Here is a 20255-nt window from a genome sequence, read left to right as displayed (position 1 = left end):
CATTCCTCTATCCCAAGTAGGCCTGGGTTCAATAGTGATTTGCTGCATTGGAACCTCGTGGGTCATGGGACTAGGGATGTGGCCAAGTAAGATTCTCCTCTTTATTACTGTTGCCATGAAGTCTATGGCCCTGGTAGGTTTTTTGTTTTGTTTTTTAAAACATTTCTGTGATTTTATAAAAGAGCTTGCTTCTAGCCTTAGGTTCACATAGGTTCTCTGTGGAGCACACAGCTTATATACAAAGGAAAGGCTACAGACTGGGTAAAATACTCTCTCTTGGTCAGTTGGTTAGTTGGGTCAATAAAAATTGAGATGTACTTTGTGCAGGGCTCAGTACTGACAGTTAAAAAAGAATAAGAAGTCAAGCTTTTGCTAGTAGTACATCTTAAAAAGATATCCATATAAGACAAATTAAAAATACAATTACAGAAAAACAGAACAAGTCCAAATAAGTCAGCAAAAGCCAGTACTTGAGAGCTGATGGGAAATGGGTTACAGTTGGGTGGAGTTAGTCAATGAGGACTTTCTGGAAGAGGTGAGTTTTGAAGGAAGGGAGGGGCATGGGTTTGCGAAGAAGGATGAGGAGGCCTTTCCTAGCAATAATGCATGAGCAATGGTAGAGAAGAGAGTGAGCAAGCTCTAAGGACCAAGTGGTAAACAGCTTAGCTTGCTAAGACTGGAGAATATATGTTAAAGGGTAAGGAGAAACAAGTCGGAGAAAATGGTAAGGACAGTGCATGAAGAGCCTTAAATGGTTATATATCAAATTTGCTTTAACAGAAAAGAGGGAGCCTCAAAGGTTCTTGCATAATAAAAATAACTTTTTAAGAAGCTGAGGTACAGATGAATTAGAATAAAACAAAACTGGAGAAGTAGAAAATAGGGGAGATGCTGCAAAATTTTCCAGGAGAGAAAAAAAATGGCTGGGTCCTAATGCCAGCTCTGCCATTTATTAGCTATATGACCTTGGGCAAGTCACTAAATCTCTGTGTGCCTGTTTTCTCATCTGTAAAATGGGGATAATGGTGTCCACCTAACAGAATTGTTGAATGGATTAAATGAATTAATACATGAAAAGTGTTTAGTAAGCACTCAATATATTAGTATGCAATTATTAATTACATTATTAATATATTAGTATTATATTATTATTTTATGACCAAAAAGTGGGCATAGAAATGCATCCATGTAACAAAAGGCCCCATCTCACGTCTTACTTTGAAATGATTGCAGCTTTTCAGTCTGTTCTAAAAGGTATGTAGGATTCAGAGGATAGGAGGGCAGGCCTAGTGTCCGAGACTGTGCTGATCAATATAATAGTCACTAGTCACATGGGGTTGTTGAAAACCCAAAATGTGCCTAGTCAAAACTGAGATGTGCTGTAAATTGAGATGTGCTGTAAATACACACTGGATTTCAAAGCCTTATTATGGAAAAAAAAATCACATACATTTATTTTTTTGGCCACCCAGCTTGCGGGAACTCAGTTCCCCCACCTGGGATCGAATCCAGGCGGTGGCAGTGAAAGCCCAGAATCCTAACCACTAGGCCACCAGGGAACTCCCTCATTAAAACTTTTTTGTTGATTGCATGTTGAAATGATAATATTTTGGATATATGGGGTTAAATAAGATGTATCAGTTTCACCTTTTTCTCTTTTTTTTTTGAATTTAAAGTTACTTAGCTGGCTTGCATTATATATATATATATTTTTAAATAAATTTATTTATTTTTGTCTGTGTTGGGTCTTTGTTGCGGCGAGCAGGGGCTACTCTTAGTTGGGGTGCGCGGGCTTCTCACTGCCATGGCTTTTCTTGTTGCGGAACGTGGGCTGTAGGTGGGTGGGCTCAGTAGTTGTGGCTCGCGGGCTCTAGAGCGCAGGCTCAGTAGTTGTGGTGCACGGGCTTAGTTGCTCCGCGGCAGGTGGGATCTTCCCAGACCAGGGATCGAACCCGTGTCCCCCGCACTGGCAGGCGGACTCCCAACCACTGTGCCACCAGGGAAGTCCCTTGCATTATATTTCTATTGAACAATAGTGGTCCAGTACAACTTTCAGCACTGAGTTTTAAAAATTAAGCGGTTCTACATGAGAAGGTTCTATAAAGGAATATGGGGAATTATAGATAAAATCTCCTTGTCCTTGACACTTTAAAACATATATTTAAATATACACACATTTATATGTAATTAATATATATTTATATTAAAAATATATATACCTCAATTTGCGAGATACCTACAAAACTGAGGGAGCCACAGCTAATTTACCTTTAAAGAGGCCACAATTGGTAAAAGGTCTTTTATTTTATTATTATTATTTTTGGCTCCACCACGAGGCTTGCGTGATCTTAGTTCCCCAACCAGGAATCTAACCTAGGCCCTGGCAGTGAGAGCACAGAATCCTAACCACTGGACCGGCAGGGAATATCCAGGTCTTCTATTTTTTTCAAAAAAGCAGAAACAAAGACGAAAACAGAAAAAAGGTGAAGCACATCTTACTTTTGAACATTAAATCATGAAAACAAAAATCTTCTAATTTCTGAAATCACACCCTCAAAGGTCCAAATCTTATTGGTTTAAGTAACCTGAATTATTAAAGGTTTTCTGACAAAATTTTTCATATCATCCCCTGAAGTTACTACTTAAAATAACAGAAATAATTACGGCCAAAGAGCCTCCCATCAGGGTTTTCTGCTGGTCTGGAGGTAAAAATCTAGTTTGGGGTTTTGCTCTTAATTGATATTTCAACATTTTGCCTGACTGCACTGACCAACTACATAGGCTTCTATTTCCAAAGACAGCCCGGGGGTTAGCGGGGTGGGGGGAAAGAGAGAGAGAGAGACTGAGACAGAGAGACAGAGAGAGAGGGGTGTGTGTGTGTGTGTGTGTGTAGGGGGTGGGGGGCCCTCACGCCTTTTCTGTGCTTCTCAAACCCTTCCGGGCTTCTTCCAGCTCGCAGGCGGCCTGCTCCCCGCAGCGGCTTAGACAGGTGCAGCGCGGGCAGCCGCCTCCCACCCCCAGAGCTCGCCGGCGACCCTACATCCCGCCAAGCTGGCCGCGCCCTCGCCGCTCCGCCCCCTTCCCGGCGCGCGCGCGCACACCGGCGGAGGCGCGCCCGTCCGGCGGGGCCGCGCACGCAAAAGTGCCGCTGCCGCCGCCGCCGCCGCCGCCTCCTCCCTCCCTCCCTCCCTCCCTCTCTCCCTCCCTCCCTGCTGGCCCTCCTCCCCTTCCCTCCCCTCCGCCCCCTTCCCTGTAGGCAGCCGGCCCGCCAGCCCGCGCGTCCGTACTGCCTGCCTCCCGGCCCCTGGCGCTCCGGCTGGGTCTCTCCCCCGCCCCCAGGCTCCCCCGGTCGCTCTCCTCAGGCGGTCGCCGGCGCTCGGTGGATGTGGCTGGCAGCCGCCGCCCCCTCCCTCGCTCGCCGCCTGCTCTTCCTCGGCCCTCCGCCTCCTCCCCTCCTCCTTCTCCTCCTCAGCCGCTCCTCTCGCCGCCGCCGCCGCCTCCACAGCCTGGGCCTCGCCGCGATGCCGGAGAAGAGGCCCTTCGAGCGGCTGCCTGCCGACGTCTGCCCCATCAATTACAGCCTTTGCCTCAAGCCCGATTTGCTGGACTTCACCTTCGAGGGCAAGCTGGAGGCCTCCGCCCAGGTACGGCGACCCTCGGGTGCCGGGGGCGAGCTGCCGGGCAAGCAGTTAGGCCGCGCCCACGGGCTGGGCTGGGGGCCCGGTCGGCCGGGCGAGCGGGCGCGCGGGCCTGGGCGCTGCGGACCTGGGGCTGGGGGGGCCGGCTCGGGGACGGGCGCGCCCCTCTGGGGCGGCCGCGGGGCGCCCGGCGGCTGTGCTCTGCCCTGCCGGCCTGGGGCCCGGGCCGTGCTGCAGGGAGCGCCGCGGGAACCGGCCGGCCCGGCCCGGCCCGTGTGCCCCTCGGGGCCAGCACACCTGTGTGGAGCCTCCCCCAAACCCCGGCCCTTCCGGGCTTGGTCTTGGTCTGGGAGAGGCTGGAGGGTGTTGGGGAGGCCAGAGGGGTCATCGGAGTCCATGCGTAGCCTCCTGACTCAGTTCTTTTCTCTCGTTCTCCCTACGCCCCATGGAGGACACATTGGAAGGGGCAGTCATCTGGGACTCCGGCTGCCGCGCGTTAGCCAGGAGGGGAGATTCTAGAAGGGGGAAGAGGGTGAGAAGGAGAATGTTAATCCCGGGCAGCCTTGCTGAGTTCTCCCCGCCTGCTCCGGCCCAGGGGCTGGGTTTCTAAGATGATCCGCCCCCTCCCCCTTCTTTCCCTCAAGTGACAGTGCAGCATTGACTTTGTTCTCTCCTAACCTCTAAAGAAGCTGAAGGAGGACCCCTATCTCCGCTTTTCCTTCCATCTTCTTAGCTTTGCAGCCTTTAAAGCAGGTGGATTTATTGCTACAGCGATGGTTGCTTAGCAGTACCCTCCTCTGAAAGAAGCTATTGGTTTTAGCATACCACCGGTGAAAATATTCCATTACTCTTCATTGCAGTTTTTGGTGAATCATGCTCCCCCCGCCCCTCCCCCCGCAGATTATCTAAAGTATTGTTTGATTTTGGAGATCATTAGTATTGATGCCCTACAAAGATCTAGAACAATAGACATTTGTGATACCATGTTATATGATGTATTATGTGAAGTCTGTAATGAAAAATGGGAACTGTTTAGTAGTTACCTTTAAAAAGAATGATGGTAAATACATTTTGTTTCATTTCTTTTCCTACTGCAGTCAGGGGGAAAAAATCAGTAGGCCTCAACCTTAAAGATTAGGGTGTATGTAGCAGCGAAATGAAAGAAATGTAGACTAGTGTAGCGTTCGAATGAATTGAAAGTTGGCAGTTGTTTTTGAAAGCCGAGTACTCAGATTGAAAATATGTCTGAAAGTGTAGAATTAAAAAGTATACTGTCAGATTTGGAGTGCTTGTACGAAAGCATGAGGGCTCTGTTGTCTGGCTGCATCAAAAGGCAAAACTTACCCCTGTGAAAGTCAGGTGATTTAAAAATTTTCCATTAAGAATATGAATCAGAATGAGTGCATCTTGGGTCTAAATTAGGATTTGAGAGGGTTATTTGGGAGAGACTGTTTATTTAAGCCAAGTGACTAGAGTGTTTGATATATATTGGCTGTGGGCAGATGGGAGGGATTGTAAACAGTAGTGTGTCTTGTGACTTGGCAGACCTGCGGGAAGAAGGACCTAGCAATGAATGAGTTTGCATTATGTGCAAAGACTAACATTAAAAAAAAAATCATTTGTTTCTTTACCCCAATAGTTGGTGTACCCCATAATGCATTCATAATTTTGAGAGGTATACATATTTAGGGAAAAGTTTCAGAAAAAATATTATCAATAATAAAGATTTTCAAATGATTATTTTATTGGGAAATGATAGTTTTATTTGTGTTAGGGTATGACAACAAGCAGTGACATGCTTGTCCTTACCCCTTTTCTACTTGCTTTTGGAAAGAAATGAGAAATAGTTGGTGGACTGGTTTGGGCCAATGAAGGAGCATGTGGTAATGTACTAGGTATTAGCAGGGACTCATTAATTTGATACAAGGAAATAAATGAATCTTTTTTTTTTTTTGTAACATTAAGTTTTCAAAGCTTTTCAGAAAATTTTTTTCAGGCAAGGTGGCAACACAAATGAAAGATGGCATGATAGAGAATTCTAACAGGTTTTATTAAAGGATGATTGGACTTTTTAATTGTATGCTTTGCCACCTTTGGAAGTGTAAAGAGGAGTTAACATTAGTAAAAAGTTAACATTAGTAGTAAAAAGCATATATTGATGTTTTTGAAATGCATAGATTGGAGCAGTAAGTTTAACTTGTGGCATTAGGTGGTATCTGATTGTGGAAATATAAAAATGTGGACAAAATTATATCTCTAGAAGCCTAGATTGATAATTGGTATTGTGTCAGTTCCCTAACAGTTTGGAATTACATTGCACAAAGTACGCAAGTTGCTTGGTTGCTTTAGTTGCAAAATTTTATGATAAGCTCAGAGTATTTGTACAGGTTACATATTAGAAACTTAGTGGATTTTTAACCTGGTCTGGGGTGTGGACTCCTGGGGAAGATGAAAATTAGTCAATGTGCAGTGATTTAAAAGTAGTTGTCTTTTACGTAAGTGAGTGTGGTCTAATTCAGCAGGTTTTGAAAATGTGTTATCATGGGCCTAGAAAAATGGGACATTCCCTTTCCTCTCCTTTTACATTAGGATATTTGAGAGGAACAGACTTCGTAGCTATTTAAAATTCTGACTCTCTTGCTTTGTGGTTAATTAATTTAAAAATAGATTACAAGTTTATGTGAGTGGCTATAGTTCCTGGTTATGAGTGTATAGTGGTTTATACAGTAATTCTCTTATGGAAATATTTCACCTGTGCCAGAGAAATTAACTTTATCCTTCAATGCCAGAAGTCAGGATATACTAAACAATCCCTGGCCTCCGCCAACAAAATATTCATGATGGTGATGACTAAATTGGCACGTAGAGGAGAGTTACAGATACAGTAGATTGTTTGGCAGGCTACAACTTGGCACCTAAATGGATGTTATTGTCACCCTGAGTTATGGAATTTTCTGCCCAAATTTTGCAGATATTCTATGCAGTCATTTTAGTAGTTTTTTATTACTTAAAATAGATAAAGTTAATTAATTTGTACAGCATTGTGCTAGATCACTAAATCGTCTTAAATTAAATTTGAAAGATTGGTCATAAAGAATTGAATTTGTTCAGATTTTCTATTCTGTTTCTTGAAATGTATCAATGAGGAAACACCTGGGTATAAGAAACTTTTGTATGGTAAGTTGTATACAGTATCATCTGGCATTGAATTTTGCAGTGAATTTTCTAGATAAATGAAGCTTACCCTTTGAGGCACTCAGACTTTAAAAAATATGTAAATATTTTGATGGAAATGTTTATCTTTTTAAGCTCCATAATTCCTCATAATCTAGGTTTCTTTCTTTTCTTCTTTTTCTAAATACTGGACAGCATTCTAACATGTCATTGATACTTATAACCATAGATTACCCAAAACTGTGTACTATAATTTACTAGTTTCATATCTTTTCTTTAAAGTTTGTTTTCCTTACTCTCAGGTTATTACTTGCTGCTTGTTGTGCCTTGTTGCTCCCTATTGTGCAATTTCTTCCCTCTTCTATTTTACTGAACTTGATCTGAAGAGGTCTAAGTAACCAAATAAACAAGCTTGTTTGAGCTTAAAATTTTTTTCTAAGTGAGGGTTTGATGGATTCTCTTCTGAGTGTGGGGTATGAGCTTTATTGTATGGACTTTGAATCATCTATTCTGGCTTCCATAAAGGCTTTTTTTTTTTTTTTTTTAAACTTCCTGGTTCTTGATAATTGATATTGTCCAATACAACAATACAACCTGGATAAATGCAGTCTTGAGTAGTAAATTATCTATGAAACTTCTCTGAACTTTGCTACATAAATGAGCCTGTTCTTATTGTAAAGTAAATCTTATTCTAATCTGTATTTGAGTCAGTGGCAAAGGACTGAGTCTTCAGATAGCTGTTTTGTTGTTAATTGAGATTAGTTGTCTAGATCTTGGAGATTCCATTTTGAACACCATACAAGTATGTAGCTCTCAGTTTATTTGGCCACATGTAATCACTTTAAAATTTTATTTTAAATTAGGAAACATTTTAAATACAGAGAAAGTAACCACCACCCAGATTTAGCAGATATTAATGTTTTGCCCCATTTGTTTTAGCGTGTACATGATGTTTTTTGGAAAATAAAATGTCACAGAAACCACTAAAGTTCATTTCCATCTCTTCTCACCCTCACCCTGAGAGGTAAATTCTCTTTTTTGGTAGGTATTATTCCTATGTATAGTTTTAAAGTTTTAGGGTGTACAAAAGTAGCTACAAACAATAAATAGTAATGTTCCGTATGTTTATGTGTTTATGTGTTATGTTTGACTTTCTGCAGCTTGCCCTTTTTAATGTCTCTTTTGTTAGAAAACTCAGCTCAATTTGTGTTTACTAATTATTTGCTCCTTATTGTCTTTAGAAATTATAGCCCTATTCCACAAAGGCAATGATTATTACAAAATTTTAATGATGAAATCGCTTTTTAGGCAAAGTGACTCAGGCTTCAGACTGACTGGTATTTAGAATTATCACACTGGAGATTTCCTTTTACTAAAATCTCAGGATTTTAGCAATCAGAAAAAAACCCTTTTGAGTCTTTCTAGTACATGTAATGTGTATTCCTGAGTGATTGTAGTAAAGACTTATTTAGGAAAAAAATTGTCTTAGATTGCTGCTTTCGTAGCTCTTAGGAAACTTCCATTGTAAAATTGTTACCAATGGTCAAGCTGTCTCTTCAGTAGAACCATTACTTAACATTTGGTTCAGTTGAAGTACAGTCTGTATGGGACTTCAAGAAGACTTAACTAACCCTGGGTTTGAATCAAAGAAAGGATATGCTAACGTTCCATTCATTAATAGCACCAAATGGAAAAGTTGGAAATAAGCTTGTTATCAACACAATTTATATGCCAGTTTTAACATTCTGCTTCTATTTTAAGTTTGGAAAGTGAAGATTTTTTAAAAAAATAAATTTATTTATTTATTTATATTTTATTTTTGGCTGTGTTGGGTCTTCGTTGCTGCGCGTGGGCTTTCTCTAGTTGTGGTGAGTGGGGGCTACTCTTCGTGGCGGTGCGCGGGCTTCTCATTGCAGTGGCTTCTCTTGTTGCAGAGCATGGGCTCTAGGTGCATGGGCTTCAGTAGCTGCGGCATGTGGGCTCAATAGTTGTGGCTTGCGGGCTCCAGAGCACAGGCTCAGTAGTTGTGGCACACAGGCTTAGTTGCTCTGCGGCATGTGGGATCTTCCTGGACCAGGGCTCGAACCTGTGTCCTCTGCATTGGCAGGCGGATTCTTAACCACTGTGCCACCAGGGAAGTCCAGTGAAGATGATAATGCTGAAATTCCTTTGATTTATTACCTGTTTTTTTTTTTTAAATTAAAGTATAGTTGACTTACATTATTACCTGTATTTTTGACAGTGGAACATACAGGTAGTATTCAATAACATGATAATGTTAGTGTGTGAGAAATCATATTGAATCATTAGGTCAGTGCTCTTGTTGGGAAAGCATCAAAAAGATCAGTGTGGTGGTTGAGTACTTAAGCATACGCTTAAGTCCACGCGGATATTTTAAATTACATTCCTTGGTTGGTACATAGAGTATGCTGATATCCAATATAAGATATAATATGTGCTATATAATACAGCACATAGTTCTTAAATTTTATAGCATTTTGATTAGGTACTTTATAGACTGTTAGGTGCACATTTAGTCTTGGTCTCTGTGCACGGGTTTTGTTTTTTTTTATTTATTTTATTTATTTATTTTTGGCTGTGTTGGGTCTTCATTGCTCTGCGCCGGCTTTCTCTAGTTGCCTCCAGTGGGGGGCTACTCTTCGTTGAGGTGTGCAGGCTTCTCATTTAGGTGGCTTCTCTTGTTGAGGAGCATGGGCTCTAGGCACGTGGACTTCAGTAGTTGTGGCATGTGGGCTCAGTAGTTGTGGCTTGTGGCTCTAGAGTGCAGGCTCAGTAGTTGTGGCACACAGGCTTAGTTGCTCCGCGGCATGTGGGATCTTCCTGGCCCGGGGATCGAACCCGTGTCCCCTGCGTTGGCAGGTGGATTCTTAACCGCTGTGCCACCAGAAAAGCCCTCTGTACATGTGTCTTAATAATGTCATCTATTAAGTGATTACTATGTATCAGGCACTAAGTGGTAAAAGCCCTTTCTATGGATTATCCTGTTGTTTAAAATGCATCTCTAGGGGCTTCCCTGGTGGTCCAGTGGTTAAGACTCTACGCTTCCACTGCAGGGGGCACAGGTTTGATCCCTTGTTGGGGAAGTTCTGCATGCCACGAGGTGCGGCCAAAAAAAAAAAAAAATCTCTAATATGAGACAGAATATACTGTCTGTTTTTCAAAGTTTGAGTGGAGTTCTATTATTAAGATAAGTATTTTTGTTCCTTTAGTTCTCCCCTTCCACCCTTCCAGAAATGGCAATACCCTGAAAAAAAGAATTAATTGGGCTTCCTTGGTGGCGCAGTGGTTGAGGGTCCGCCTGCCGATGCAGGGGACACGGGTTCTTGCCCCGGTCCGGGAAGATCCCACATGCCGCAGAGTGGCTAGGCCTGTGAGTCATGGCCGCTGAGCCTGCGCGTCCAGAGCCTGTACTCCACAACGGGAGAGGCCACAACAGTGAGAGGCCCGCGTACCGCAAAAAAAAAAAAAAGAATTGCTGTTCAACTAGCAGCTTAATTCATTAGTATAAACAGGTGGGTTTTCCCTAAACCCAGGAGGAATTGGAATGTACTTGTAACTAGATGTTGTGCCCTGTACCTTTTCAAAGTTAACGAACACTTTCCCTCAAAATGGTACAGTAGTAGTGAGATAAATGTCATTTGGCATATGTAGTATAGTACAAGTATTTTTTTTTTTTTTTTTTTTGCGGTACGCGGGCCTGTCACTGTTGTGGCCTCTCCCGTTGCGGAGCACAGGCTCCGGACGCGCAGGCTCAGCGGCCATGGCTCATGGGCCCAGCCGCTCCGCGGCATGTGGGATCTTCCCGAACCGGGGCACGAACCCACGTTCCCTGCATTGGCAGGCGGACTCTCAACCACTGCGCCACCAGGGAAGCCCAGTACAGGTATCTTGACATGGTAGATTAACTGCTTGGCTACCATTAAATTCATTGTAGATGTTGGTGGATGAAAATAGGATTGCCTAGGTAAAGATTAAGACATGTAACTAGGGACTTCCCTGGTGGTCCAGTGGTTAAGACTCCGTGCTTCCAATGCAGGGGTCCTGGGTTCGATCCCTGGTCAGGGAACTAGATCCCGTGTGCCAGAACTAAGACCTGGCGCAGCCAAATAAATAAATAAATATTAAAAAAAACCCAAAACAAAACAACAAACATGTAACTAAGCCACTGTTAACGATTTCGTTGGCATAAACGTCAAACTCTGGAAGGTTTTTATTCATTTTACCCTTTGGAGCACACCCCAGTGCTTCATTTTTGTGTTTCTGAAAATTTTTTTAAAAATCAGTTTGTGAATAGGCAAAGAGTTGTTCTTTTCTTTTTGTTCATACATAGTGCTGTAAACAGCCAGTTGAGATGTAAAAGTTTTAGTGCTGTTTAGGTATGTTCTGGTGAAGTAAACAGTGTGAAGGAATATTATCACTTACAAAAAAACCCCCAAAAAACAAAAACCCAAAAAACTGTTCACTAAATGGCATTTTTGTTTAGAAACAGGAAGATTTATGAGAATATTTTTTTTTTTAAATGAGCCAAAATAGTTTCACTTTATGTGTTAGAGATTTTGACAGTCTGTTACAGGCTTAATAACATACTATCTGTAATTTAGGTCAGGTAATTTTAGTTTAATATTAATCATGTTTATGTATTGGTTATTAATAAAATAATTACTCTTAGGTATAGCTTTTTCATACAGATTTTATATTACTCTGTGTCCTTACCTAGTTCTGTGGTCCGTTCAGTGACACTCAAGGCACTGTTGGGTTTTGTTTGGTCTATACAGTGTTTTAGAAAATTTTGAATTAGTTGTCATCAATTAGAAATTGGGAGATTGCACATGAATTCTGAATTTGTGGCTTTTTTTTAATTGGAAGATCTGTCAACACTGAGTCTGTTTTTTATTGTATATAGCAGTAATTGGTTAGCTCCAAGAAATGTCTACTTCCCGCTTCCTTTACACATAGCTTTCCTTTATGCATAGCCTTCACCTGGCCTACGGTACTCATCTGTTTCATTGGCCTCCGTAGGCATATGTGATTTAGGACATCTGTATTTTTGTTATTTTAGATTTAGACCATTCAAATGTGTGAAAATGAATTTGAGATTTTGTGTAATGCAACAGTTATAGAAAAACAAGGTTCCAACCAAATGGAAAATGAGCAAGGGTTATGAATGAGCAAGTAGGAGAGGAAAAACTTAAGGGTCAAAAAAGAAAGAAAGAGAGAGGGAGGGAGGGAAGCAGGGGTGGGGGAGGCAGAGGAAGAGAAACAGAAAGGAGAAAGAGAAAGAAAGAGAAAAGAGGTAACTAATATTACTAGTAATCAGAGAAATTCTAATTAAAACAATAATGGAATACCATTTTTTAAAATAAATTTACTTATTTATTATTTATTTTTGGCTGCATTGGGTCTTTGTTGCCGTGCGCAGGCTTTCTCTAGTTGTGGCGAGCGGGGGCTACTCTTCCTTGCTGTGTGCAGGCTTCTCATTGTGGTGGCTTCTCTTGTTGCAGATCACAGATCTAGGGCGCTCGGGCTTCAGTAGTTGTGGCACCCGGGCTTAGTTGCTCCATGGCATGTGGGATTTTCCTGGACCAACCAGGGGTCGAACCTGTGTCCCCTGCATTGGCAGGCGGATTCTTAACCACGGCGCCACCACGGAAGTCCCTGGTATGCCATTTAATACCCAGCAGACTGTCGAAAAATTAAGTTTTTTGGAGGTTGCTGAAACTGGGATTTCTTTATTCTTTGCTTATCGGAGCGTGCATTGAAACTACTCTGGAGGATAATTTTAGCAATTCTTGGTAAAGAAAATGGGTGCACAAGAAGACATGGGCCAAGATGTTTATTATAGTACTCTTTTACATAACAAAAAAGTGGAAATAACCTAACTTCCTTCAGGAAGGAAATGGATAAATAACTGTGGTTTATTTATAGAATGGAATACTACTATGCAGAAGTTAAATTAATGAGTTAGGTTTACATCTATCAGCATTTACCTATCTCAGAAACAATGTTAAATTAAAAAAACAGGTTGCAAAAGGTTATACACACTTTTGATACCATTTGTGTAAGATTAAAAACATTGTTTGCTGATCTTTATATATGTAACAAAAGTACTAAACATATATGAGAGAGATACACATTAGCCTTAGGATAGTGGTTATCTCTAGGGAATGAGGAAGAGAGGAATGGGCTTTCATTATATCTGTATTTTATTTTTTGGATCTAAATCAAGTAAGACAAAGTCTTAAAAGTTTATTTAATCTTGGTGGTGAGTCATTAGTGTCTGTTATATTCAAAATGTTTCTTCAGGAAAAGAAAAAATTTAGAGAGTGTTTTATGAAGTTCTGACATAGTTTATGATACCAGATTTCTTCCTCTATCCTTACAAAAAGAGGGGACCCTCATGATGGTTTTGATGTGCAGGTTGAAATACATGATTAATTGCAACATATAAGAAATGTTTCCTAATTAAAAATGTTTTGAAATTAAAAAGTTTAATTAAGAAGTTGTTTTAGGGCTTCCCTGGTGGCGCAGTGGTTGAGAGTCTGCCTGCCGATTCAGGGGACACGTGTTCGTGCCCTGGTCCGGGAAGATCCCACATGCCGCGGAGTGGCTGGGCCCATGAGCCATGGCCGCTGAGCCTGCGCGTCCGGAGCCTGTGCTCCGCAACGGGAGAGGCCACAACAGTGAGAGGCCTGCGTACAGCAAAAAAAAAAAAGAAGTTGTTTTAAATCAAGTTTAAGTAGAAAAAAAAAGGCTTTTATTTAGCTCATTGGTCAGATCTTTGAAGTCTGTGAAATACCTAAGTATTTATTATTGCTTTTAATATAATCCAGATATTATAATATCTATTCAGAACTAGTCATTAATTTATACCATTGATGCATATATATTTAGTATTGGTTTAAGTGGTGTTTGGCAAGGGTCCCCAATCCCCGGGCCTCGGACTGGTACTAGTCCGGCCTGTTAGGAACCAGGCTGTACAACAGGAGGTGAGCAGCGGATGAGGGAGTGAAGCTTCATCTGCTGCTCCCCATCGCTCCCATTACCACCTGAAACCCGCACCCCCCCCATCCATAGAAAAATTGTCTTCCACGAAACCGGTCCCTGGTGCCAAAAAGGTGGGAACCGCTGATGTATGGGTTTTTAAAAATTGCCTGTGACATATTTTAGGCTGAGATGAAGATGTACGTATTATTAACCTGGGCTATTTCTGACATTGCCGATTTTTTTTTTTTTCCTTAGGTGAGGCAGGCAACCAATCAGATTGTGATGAATTGTGCTGATATTGACATTATTACAGCTTCATATGTACCAGAAGGAGATGAAGGTAAGCACTGTTTTCCCTTTTAATTTGCTGTCTCTGTGTTTATGTATAATATGTACTTGTATGTGCTTTTGTGTGTGTGTATACATAATATATACACTTGCAAATTAAGATATTAATGTTTGTTACTTTTGAAATAGGAAAATTCTTTAGATGTTCATAGGAGATATTTGAGTAATGTAAGATAAAGGAAATGTAACAATTTAAATTCTGCTTCAAACATTAACTTATTTTGTGACCCTAGGCAGATCACATTTCATGAGTGTAAAATAAATATAATACCAATCATGTAAAGCTGAAGAGTTATTTAAAAATTAAGTACTTTAGACATGAAAAGTTTCTCAGGCAGGCTTAGTTCATATGCGGTTTTCTTAAAGTTTTTTTGTTTTCTCTTGAAAAATAGATTAAAATTGAGATAGTGTTACTCATAATTGGGAGAAAAATATTTGCTTTATGAGATCTAATGTGAAGGTTAGAAACTAGATGATGGAGTTAATTACAGGGGAAGAATATGTTTAAAAGAAACATGGTATAGAATGTGAGGGAACTCAATTAGCATCTTTAAAATAAGAAATATTTTGGACCTTGTAATTACAGTAAGAATTAAATTGAATAATCAGTTTTGGCCTGAATTCTTATTCCCACATAAACTGCATTTTAAAAAGTTATCAAGTTTGGTATAAACTCACAAGTGTATTAATATTGGATCTGAATTACTTTTTACTCTTGACTTCTTCACATTCCTTGTTAAAATGGCTTATTGGTTAGCCTCTACTACTCAGACTTTTCCTCTTAGAAAGTCTTCTCATTTGATATAAATTAAGTTAGAAATTTGACCTTTGAATTTACATTTTGTATTGCTATTTCCCTTCTTTACATTATACTGAAAATAAGCATACAAGTAACATTTTAAGGCCTGGCTATATTTATTTTGTGGATTTTTCTTAAAATAGCTTGTCCACAGAAAGATTAAAAAATGCAAGTAGCAGTTGAGCATATTATTGCCAAGAAGTACTTATGTTCAGTTGATCATAATTGAGATCAGCTGCTGCCATTTTAAGTTAGAGGAACAGATCCTTCAGATGGACTTTGATTGAGTGCCAACTTTAAAAAAATTGTTTGGTAAATGAAAGAGAGACTGTTTAATTTCTTTAGCTGAAGAAAAATGGGAGCACCTTAGCTAGGCATATCAAGGCAAGCTTTCTTTGTTGTAGATAGAGAACATTTACCTTCAATATAGGGTTTTAAAATGTTGTCAAGTTTAGATAGGTAGAACTAGTAAAATAAGTGTGTACCCTCCAGCTGGCATGGTTTCAGCTCAGGTTTGTTTTTTTATCCTCCTCTACTGAAATGCCAGGAAAGAATTCAGAGAATTTAAATGTTTGAATATGCATAACTGAATGGTGCCAAGCTCATAATGATCTGAATCTTAAGGAAGCAGCGTTAGTATTCTCAATGAAAATTCATACAGTAGAGAGGATTTGGAGAGTGATTCATATAAAACATTAAATTTTTTTAGATACATAAAATATTTTCTTCAGAACTAGCTAAGGTACATTTCTCAATTTGTTCTCCTATAGCAGTAGGAAATACCTGGAGTCGTGTAAACCCGTTTAATTTTAGAGTATAAAAGAATGGGGAGTTGTATTAATTTCATGTTTTAAGGAGTCAGAACAGATAGATTTGGCCTTCCAGATATATACATAGCTTAATTTTGCCCTTAGATAGAGAAGCATTTCTTGATTTTTATCTTATTAGGAGAGTATAATATTGTTTCTTTAGAAACTAATAGTTGTGAACTTGACTGTCAGCTCCTTCTAGGGCTGTATGCTGGTGACAGGGTGATAAATGGGTTAATAGGAGAGATACCATTTTTTAACCCAGCTAATCTCATCTAGTACCTATTTATGATTGCCTTCTGGAAGACCGTTTTACATATCTGTAGCCAAAATCTTGGTGCTTTCAGGTAAAATCAGAAAATGATTTGAAGGCGTGAAGTTGTTGCTTCTTTGTGTAAGTTTTTAATTGATGAAAAAGGCCATCTTGTGATATGTGCAGTAACCCAGAAAGATCGATTGGCGTGTGTCTTTTTTAACCTAAAGCACTGCCTTTTAAACAGAAATAATTTATTTTAAAACCTATTTGAAATCTTTGTAATATTTTTTAAAATGAGAAATCAGTAAGAAAAACGGCTGAAAACTGTTTTTTTACTGTTCTGCACTTCAAGGGTTGGTGAAATCATTAGCACTTAAGCCAGTGCAAGGAATGCACCTCCCTACACAGTGCAGGGATTAGTATTGTCATCAGCTTCTGCAAGAGAAATACGAAACTTTTGAGTGCCTGAACTCAGGTCCTGACAGGTAAAGAGTCTTTTAATTTATCATTAATAGTTGATGGCTTGGGCATAACCACATAGAGAATGATCACTTGAAAGTTTTGTACCAACTTTTGCCTTAGTATACTCTGTCAGGTATGTGTTTGCAGAATTAGCTGTGTAAGAAAAAGTTTTTCCATTGGTTACATCATATTTCATGCAGAGTTCTAATATATAGTTTCAGATCCACCAGCATCACTTTGGTTTATCCATAGAAGGCATGTAAATTTTAACACATTTATTCTTAAAGTAGGATTGTATATTTCAGTGTTACGCATATGTGTGTGTGTGTTTAATGGAAGGATAAAACAAACAGCTTAGAAATACTGCCAAATATTAATTTTGAGCAAAACTATTCACTTCAGAAATAGGAAACGTTCCTCACACTTGATCATACATAAGCTTTTATCCAACTGTTAGTAATCTATATTCTGTCATACAATTATGTGTGGATTAGTAAAAACATTAATAAACCATCTTCTCTTTGCAATAGAATTGTTCATGGCATTGTTCTGAAAATACATATGTGACTAATTAAGTGCTAGCCCTCAAAGTCAGGAGGATTGAAAGAGAAGGGAATATATTCCTTTCTAATACAAATGTATTGAAATATATCGTATTTCATAAGGAAGTTTTCAAAGAAGTCTGAGTATAACTTTAGTTACACAAATAACAATATAGGGTAGGGGCCTAAAACCAAAGTTACTGTGGGGTTAAGCAAATAACAACCTTGAATGAATTGGGCTGGATGTAGGAAAATAAGAATGTTGGGGCAGAGGCTGAACCAAAGAGTCCATGTCTCACGTAAATCTACTAACATTTTAAAGAACTTTTTCTGGCCAAACAGAACATTTTTGTGGGCCATATTGAGTTCTGTTGATTTTGCAACCTCTAAAGAGGGATTCCAGAGAACTGTGGTGTGTATGCATATTCTTATCACTTGGACATGAAGATAAGACTTGAACATAGTTAGATCCCTGGTTGGGGAACTAAGATCCCACATGCCACGCAGTGCGGCCCCCCCCCAAAAAAAGAAACTTCCCTGGTGGCGCAGTGCTCAAGAATCTGCCTGCCAATGCAGGGGACACGGGTTCGAGCCCTGGTCCAGGAAGATCCCACGTGCCACAGAGCAACTAAGCCCGTGTGCCACAACTACTGAGCCTGTGCTCTAGAGCCCGTGAGCCACAATACTGAGCCTGCGTGCCACAACTACTGAAGCCCACGTGACTAGAGCCCGTGCTCTGCAACAAGAGAAGCCACCACAATAAGAAGCCCACGCACCATAACGAAAAGTAGCCCCCACTCTCAGCAACTAGAGAAAGCCCGTGCATCAGCGAAGACCCAATGCAACCAAAAATAAAGAAAGAAAAAGGAAAGCAGAGCTTCCCTGGTGGCGCAGTGGTTGAGAGTCCGCCTGCCGATGCAGGGGACACGGGTTCAGGCCCCGGTCCGGGAAGATCCCACATGCCGCGGAGCGGCTGGGCCTGTGAGCTATGGCCACTGAGCCTGCGCGTCCGGAGCCTGTGCTCCGCAACGGGAGAGGCCACAACAGTGACAGGCCCACGTCCAGGAAAAAAAAAAGAAAAAGTGTTTTTTTTTAAAAAAAAAAAAAGAGAAAAAACCCTTATGAGATTCTTCTAAGTTCTTAATTGAAACTGATATAAATTATGTATATTATGCCATATCACTATTAAATATGTTAAGCAAATTGTTTTAGTTTGCTATATGAGTTCCAGTGGTATGTACTTTAAAAAAATTCAGAATCTAGCATAATAGCTCTTTTAGGTAGCTTTTAGTTTTTCGAGCACTAAAATGGCATTGTTTTTGAGAACTTGTTTTTATTTTGTCTCTCGTTTATTTACTATTCCCAAGTGTATTGAGTTTGGGGATTTTATTTATTTGTTTGTTTATTTATTTATTTTACTTAGAACTCCCAGATTCTCTGGGGTGTTCTTTTTTTGTTTGTTTTTTAAATCTTTTGGCCATGCTGCGCAGCATGTGGGATCTTAGTTCCCCAACCAGGGATCGAACTTGCATCCCTTGCATTGGCAGGGCAGAGTCTTAACCACTGGACTGCCAGGGAAGTACCTGGGATTTTTTGTTTGTTTGTTTGTTTTGGCCACACCGTGAGGCTTGTGGGATCTTATTTCTCTGACCAGGGATTGAGCCCAGGCCCATGGTAGTGAAAGTCCCAAGTCCTAACCACTGGACTGCCAGGGAACTCCCGAGTTTTGGGAATTTTGAAAATAAAGTCTGTTATATGCTATCACTGTTCTGAAGAATAGATGAATTAATGCATAAGCTAACCGTAGTGTCCAGGCTACATTGAGGAACCAAATATTTTCCCAGTTCTTTGGTAACTATCAGAGCTGCCTGTTTTCTGAATTAAATTTTGTTGATTTTATTTTTTTAATTAAAATCTTTACTTTTTAGGGTTTTAAGTTCAGTGCAAAATTGAGTAGAAAGTACAGAGATTTCTCATATAGCCCCTGTCCCCACACATACAGCCTGTCCCACTATCAGCATCCCAAACCAGAGTGGTACATCTGTTACAGTCAATGAGCCTACATTGACCTCACTATCACCTAAAGTCCATAGTTTACCTTACAGTTCACTCTTGCTGTGATACATTCCATGGGTTTTGACAAATGTATAATGACATGTATCTACCATTATAGTCTTGTACAGAGTTTTTTTGTTTTGTTTTGTTTTTTTGCGGTACGCAGGCCTCTCACTGTTGTGGCCTCTCCCGTTGTGGAGCACAGGCTCCGGACGCGCAGGCTCAGCAGCCATGACTCACGGGCCTAGCTGCTCCGCAGCATGTGGGATCTTCCCGGACCAGGGCACGAACCCGTGTCCCCTGCATCGGCAGGAGGACTCTCAACCACTGCGTCACCAGGGAAGCCCTGTACAGAGTTTTTCAGTACTCTAAAAATCTTCCGTGCTCTGCCTATTTACCCATCCCTCCCCTTGGCAATCACTAATCTTTTTACTATAGCTTTGTCTTTTCTAGAATTAGGTGGAGTCATGCCTTTTCAGATTGGCTTCTTTCACTTAGTAATATACATTTCTTCCATGTCTTTTCATTGCTCAGTAGCTCACTTCTTTTTAGCTCTGAATAATATTCCCTTGTCTGTATGTGTCAGTTTTTTTTTCCATTCACCTGCTGAAGGTCCTCTTGGTTGTGTCCAAGATTTGGCAGTTATGAATAAAGGTGCTGTAAATATCCATGTGTAGGGTTTTGTGAGGACATAAGCTTTGAACTCCTTTGGCTAAATATCAAGGAGCATGATTCCTGGATCCTATGATAGAAGAGTGTGTTTAGTTTTGTAAGAAACTGCCAAACTGTCCTCCAAAGTGACTGTCATTTTGGATTCCAATCAGCAATGAATGAGAGTTCCTGTTGCTCCACATACTCCCCAGCATTTGTTGTTGTGTCTTGGATTTTGGCTATTCTATAGGTGTGCAGTGGTATGCCATTATTTTAATTTGCAGGACCCTAATGACTTCATGTTGATCATCTCTTCATATGCTTACTTGCCTTCTATATATCTTCTTTGGTGAGATATCTGTTTAGGTCTTTTGCACAATATTAGTTGGATTGTTCTTTTTTTTATTGTTGAGTTTTAAGAATTCTTTGTACATTTTGGATAACCGTCCTTTATCAGGAGTGTCTTTCACAAATATTTTCTCCTACCCTGTGGCTTGAATTCTTATTCTCTGTAAT

The 20255-nt window shown here is 40.5% G+C and overlaps 1 protein-coding gene across 2 annotated transcripts in view; it reads left to right on the top strand.

The window, feature by feature from the left end:
* Window positions 1-3196: 3196 nt before the first annotated feature.
* NPEPPS (aminopeptidase puromycin sensitive) overlaps window positions 3197-20255 on the top strand; it is a 97250-nt gene continuing 80191 nt past the window's right edge. Inside the window, exons 1-2 of one of the 2 annotated variants that reach the window (XM_029211838.1) lie at window positions 3197-3644; window positions 14073-14157. In XM_029211838.1, the coding sequence (XP_029067671.1) occupies window positions 3384-3644; window positions 14073-14157 (346 nt within the window). In that variant the 5' untranslated portion in view covers window positions 3197-3383. The remainder of the gene's footprint in view (window positions 3645-14072; window positions 14158-20255) is intronic. The other variant, XM_029211837.1, reaches the window with a different exon arrangement.

This window comes from Monodon monoceros, unplaced genomic scaffold (genome assembly GCF_005190385.1).
Source record: "Monodon monoceros isolate NGI ecotype Baffin Bay Population unplaced genomic scaffold, NGI_Narwhal_1 Super_Scaffold_9, whole genome shotgun sequence".
NCBI classification, from domain to species: Eukaryota; Metazoa; Chordata; class Mammalia; order Artiodactyla; family Monodontidae; genus Monodon; species Monodon monoceros.
The sequence above is the reverse complement of the archived record's forward strand: the minus strand, read 5'-3'. Positions and strand labels throughout refer to the sequence as shown.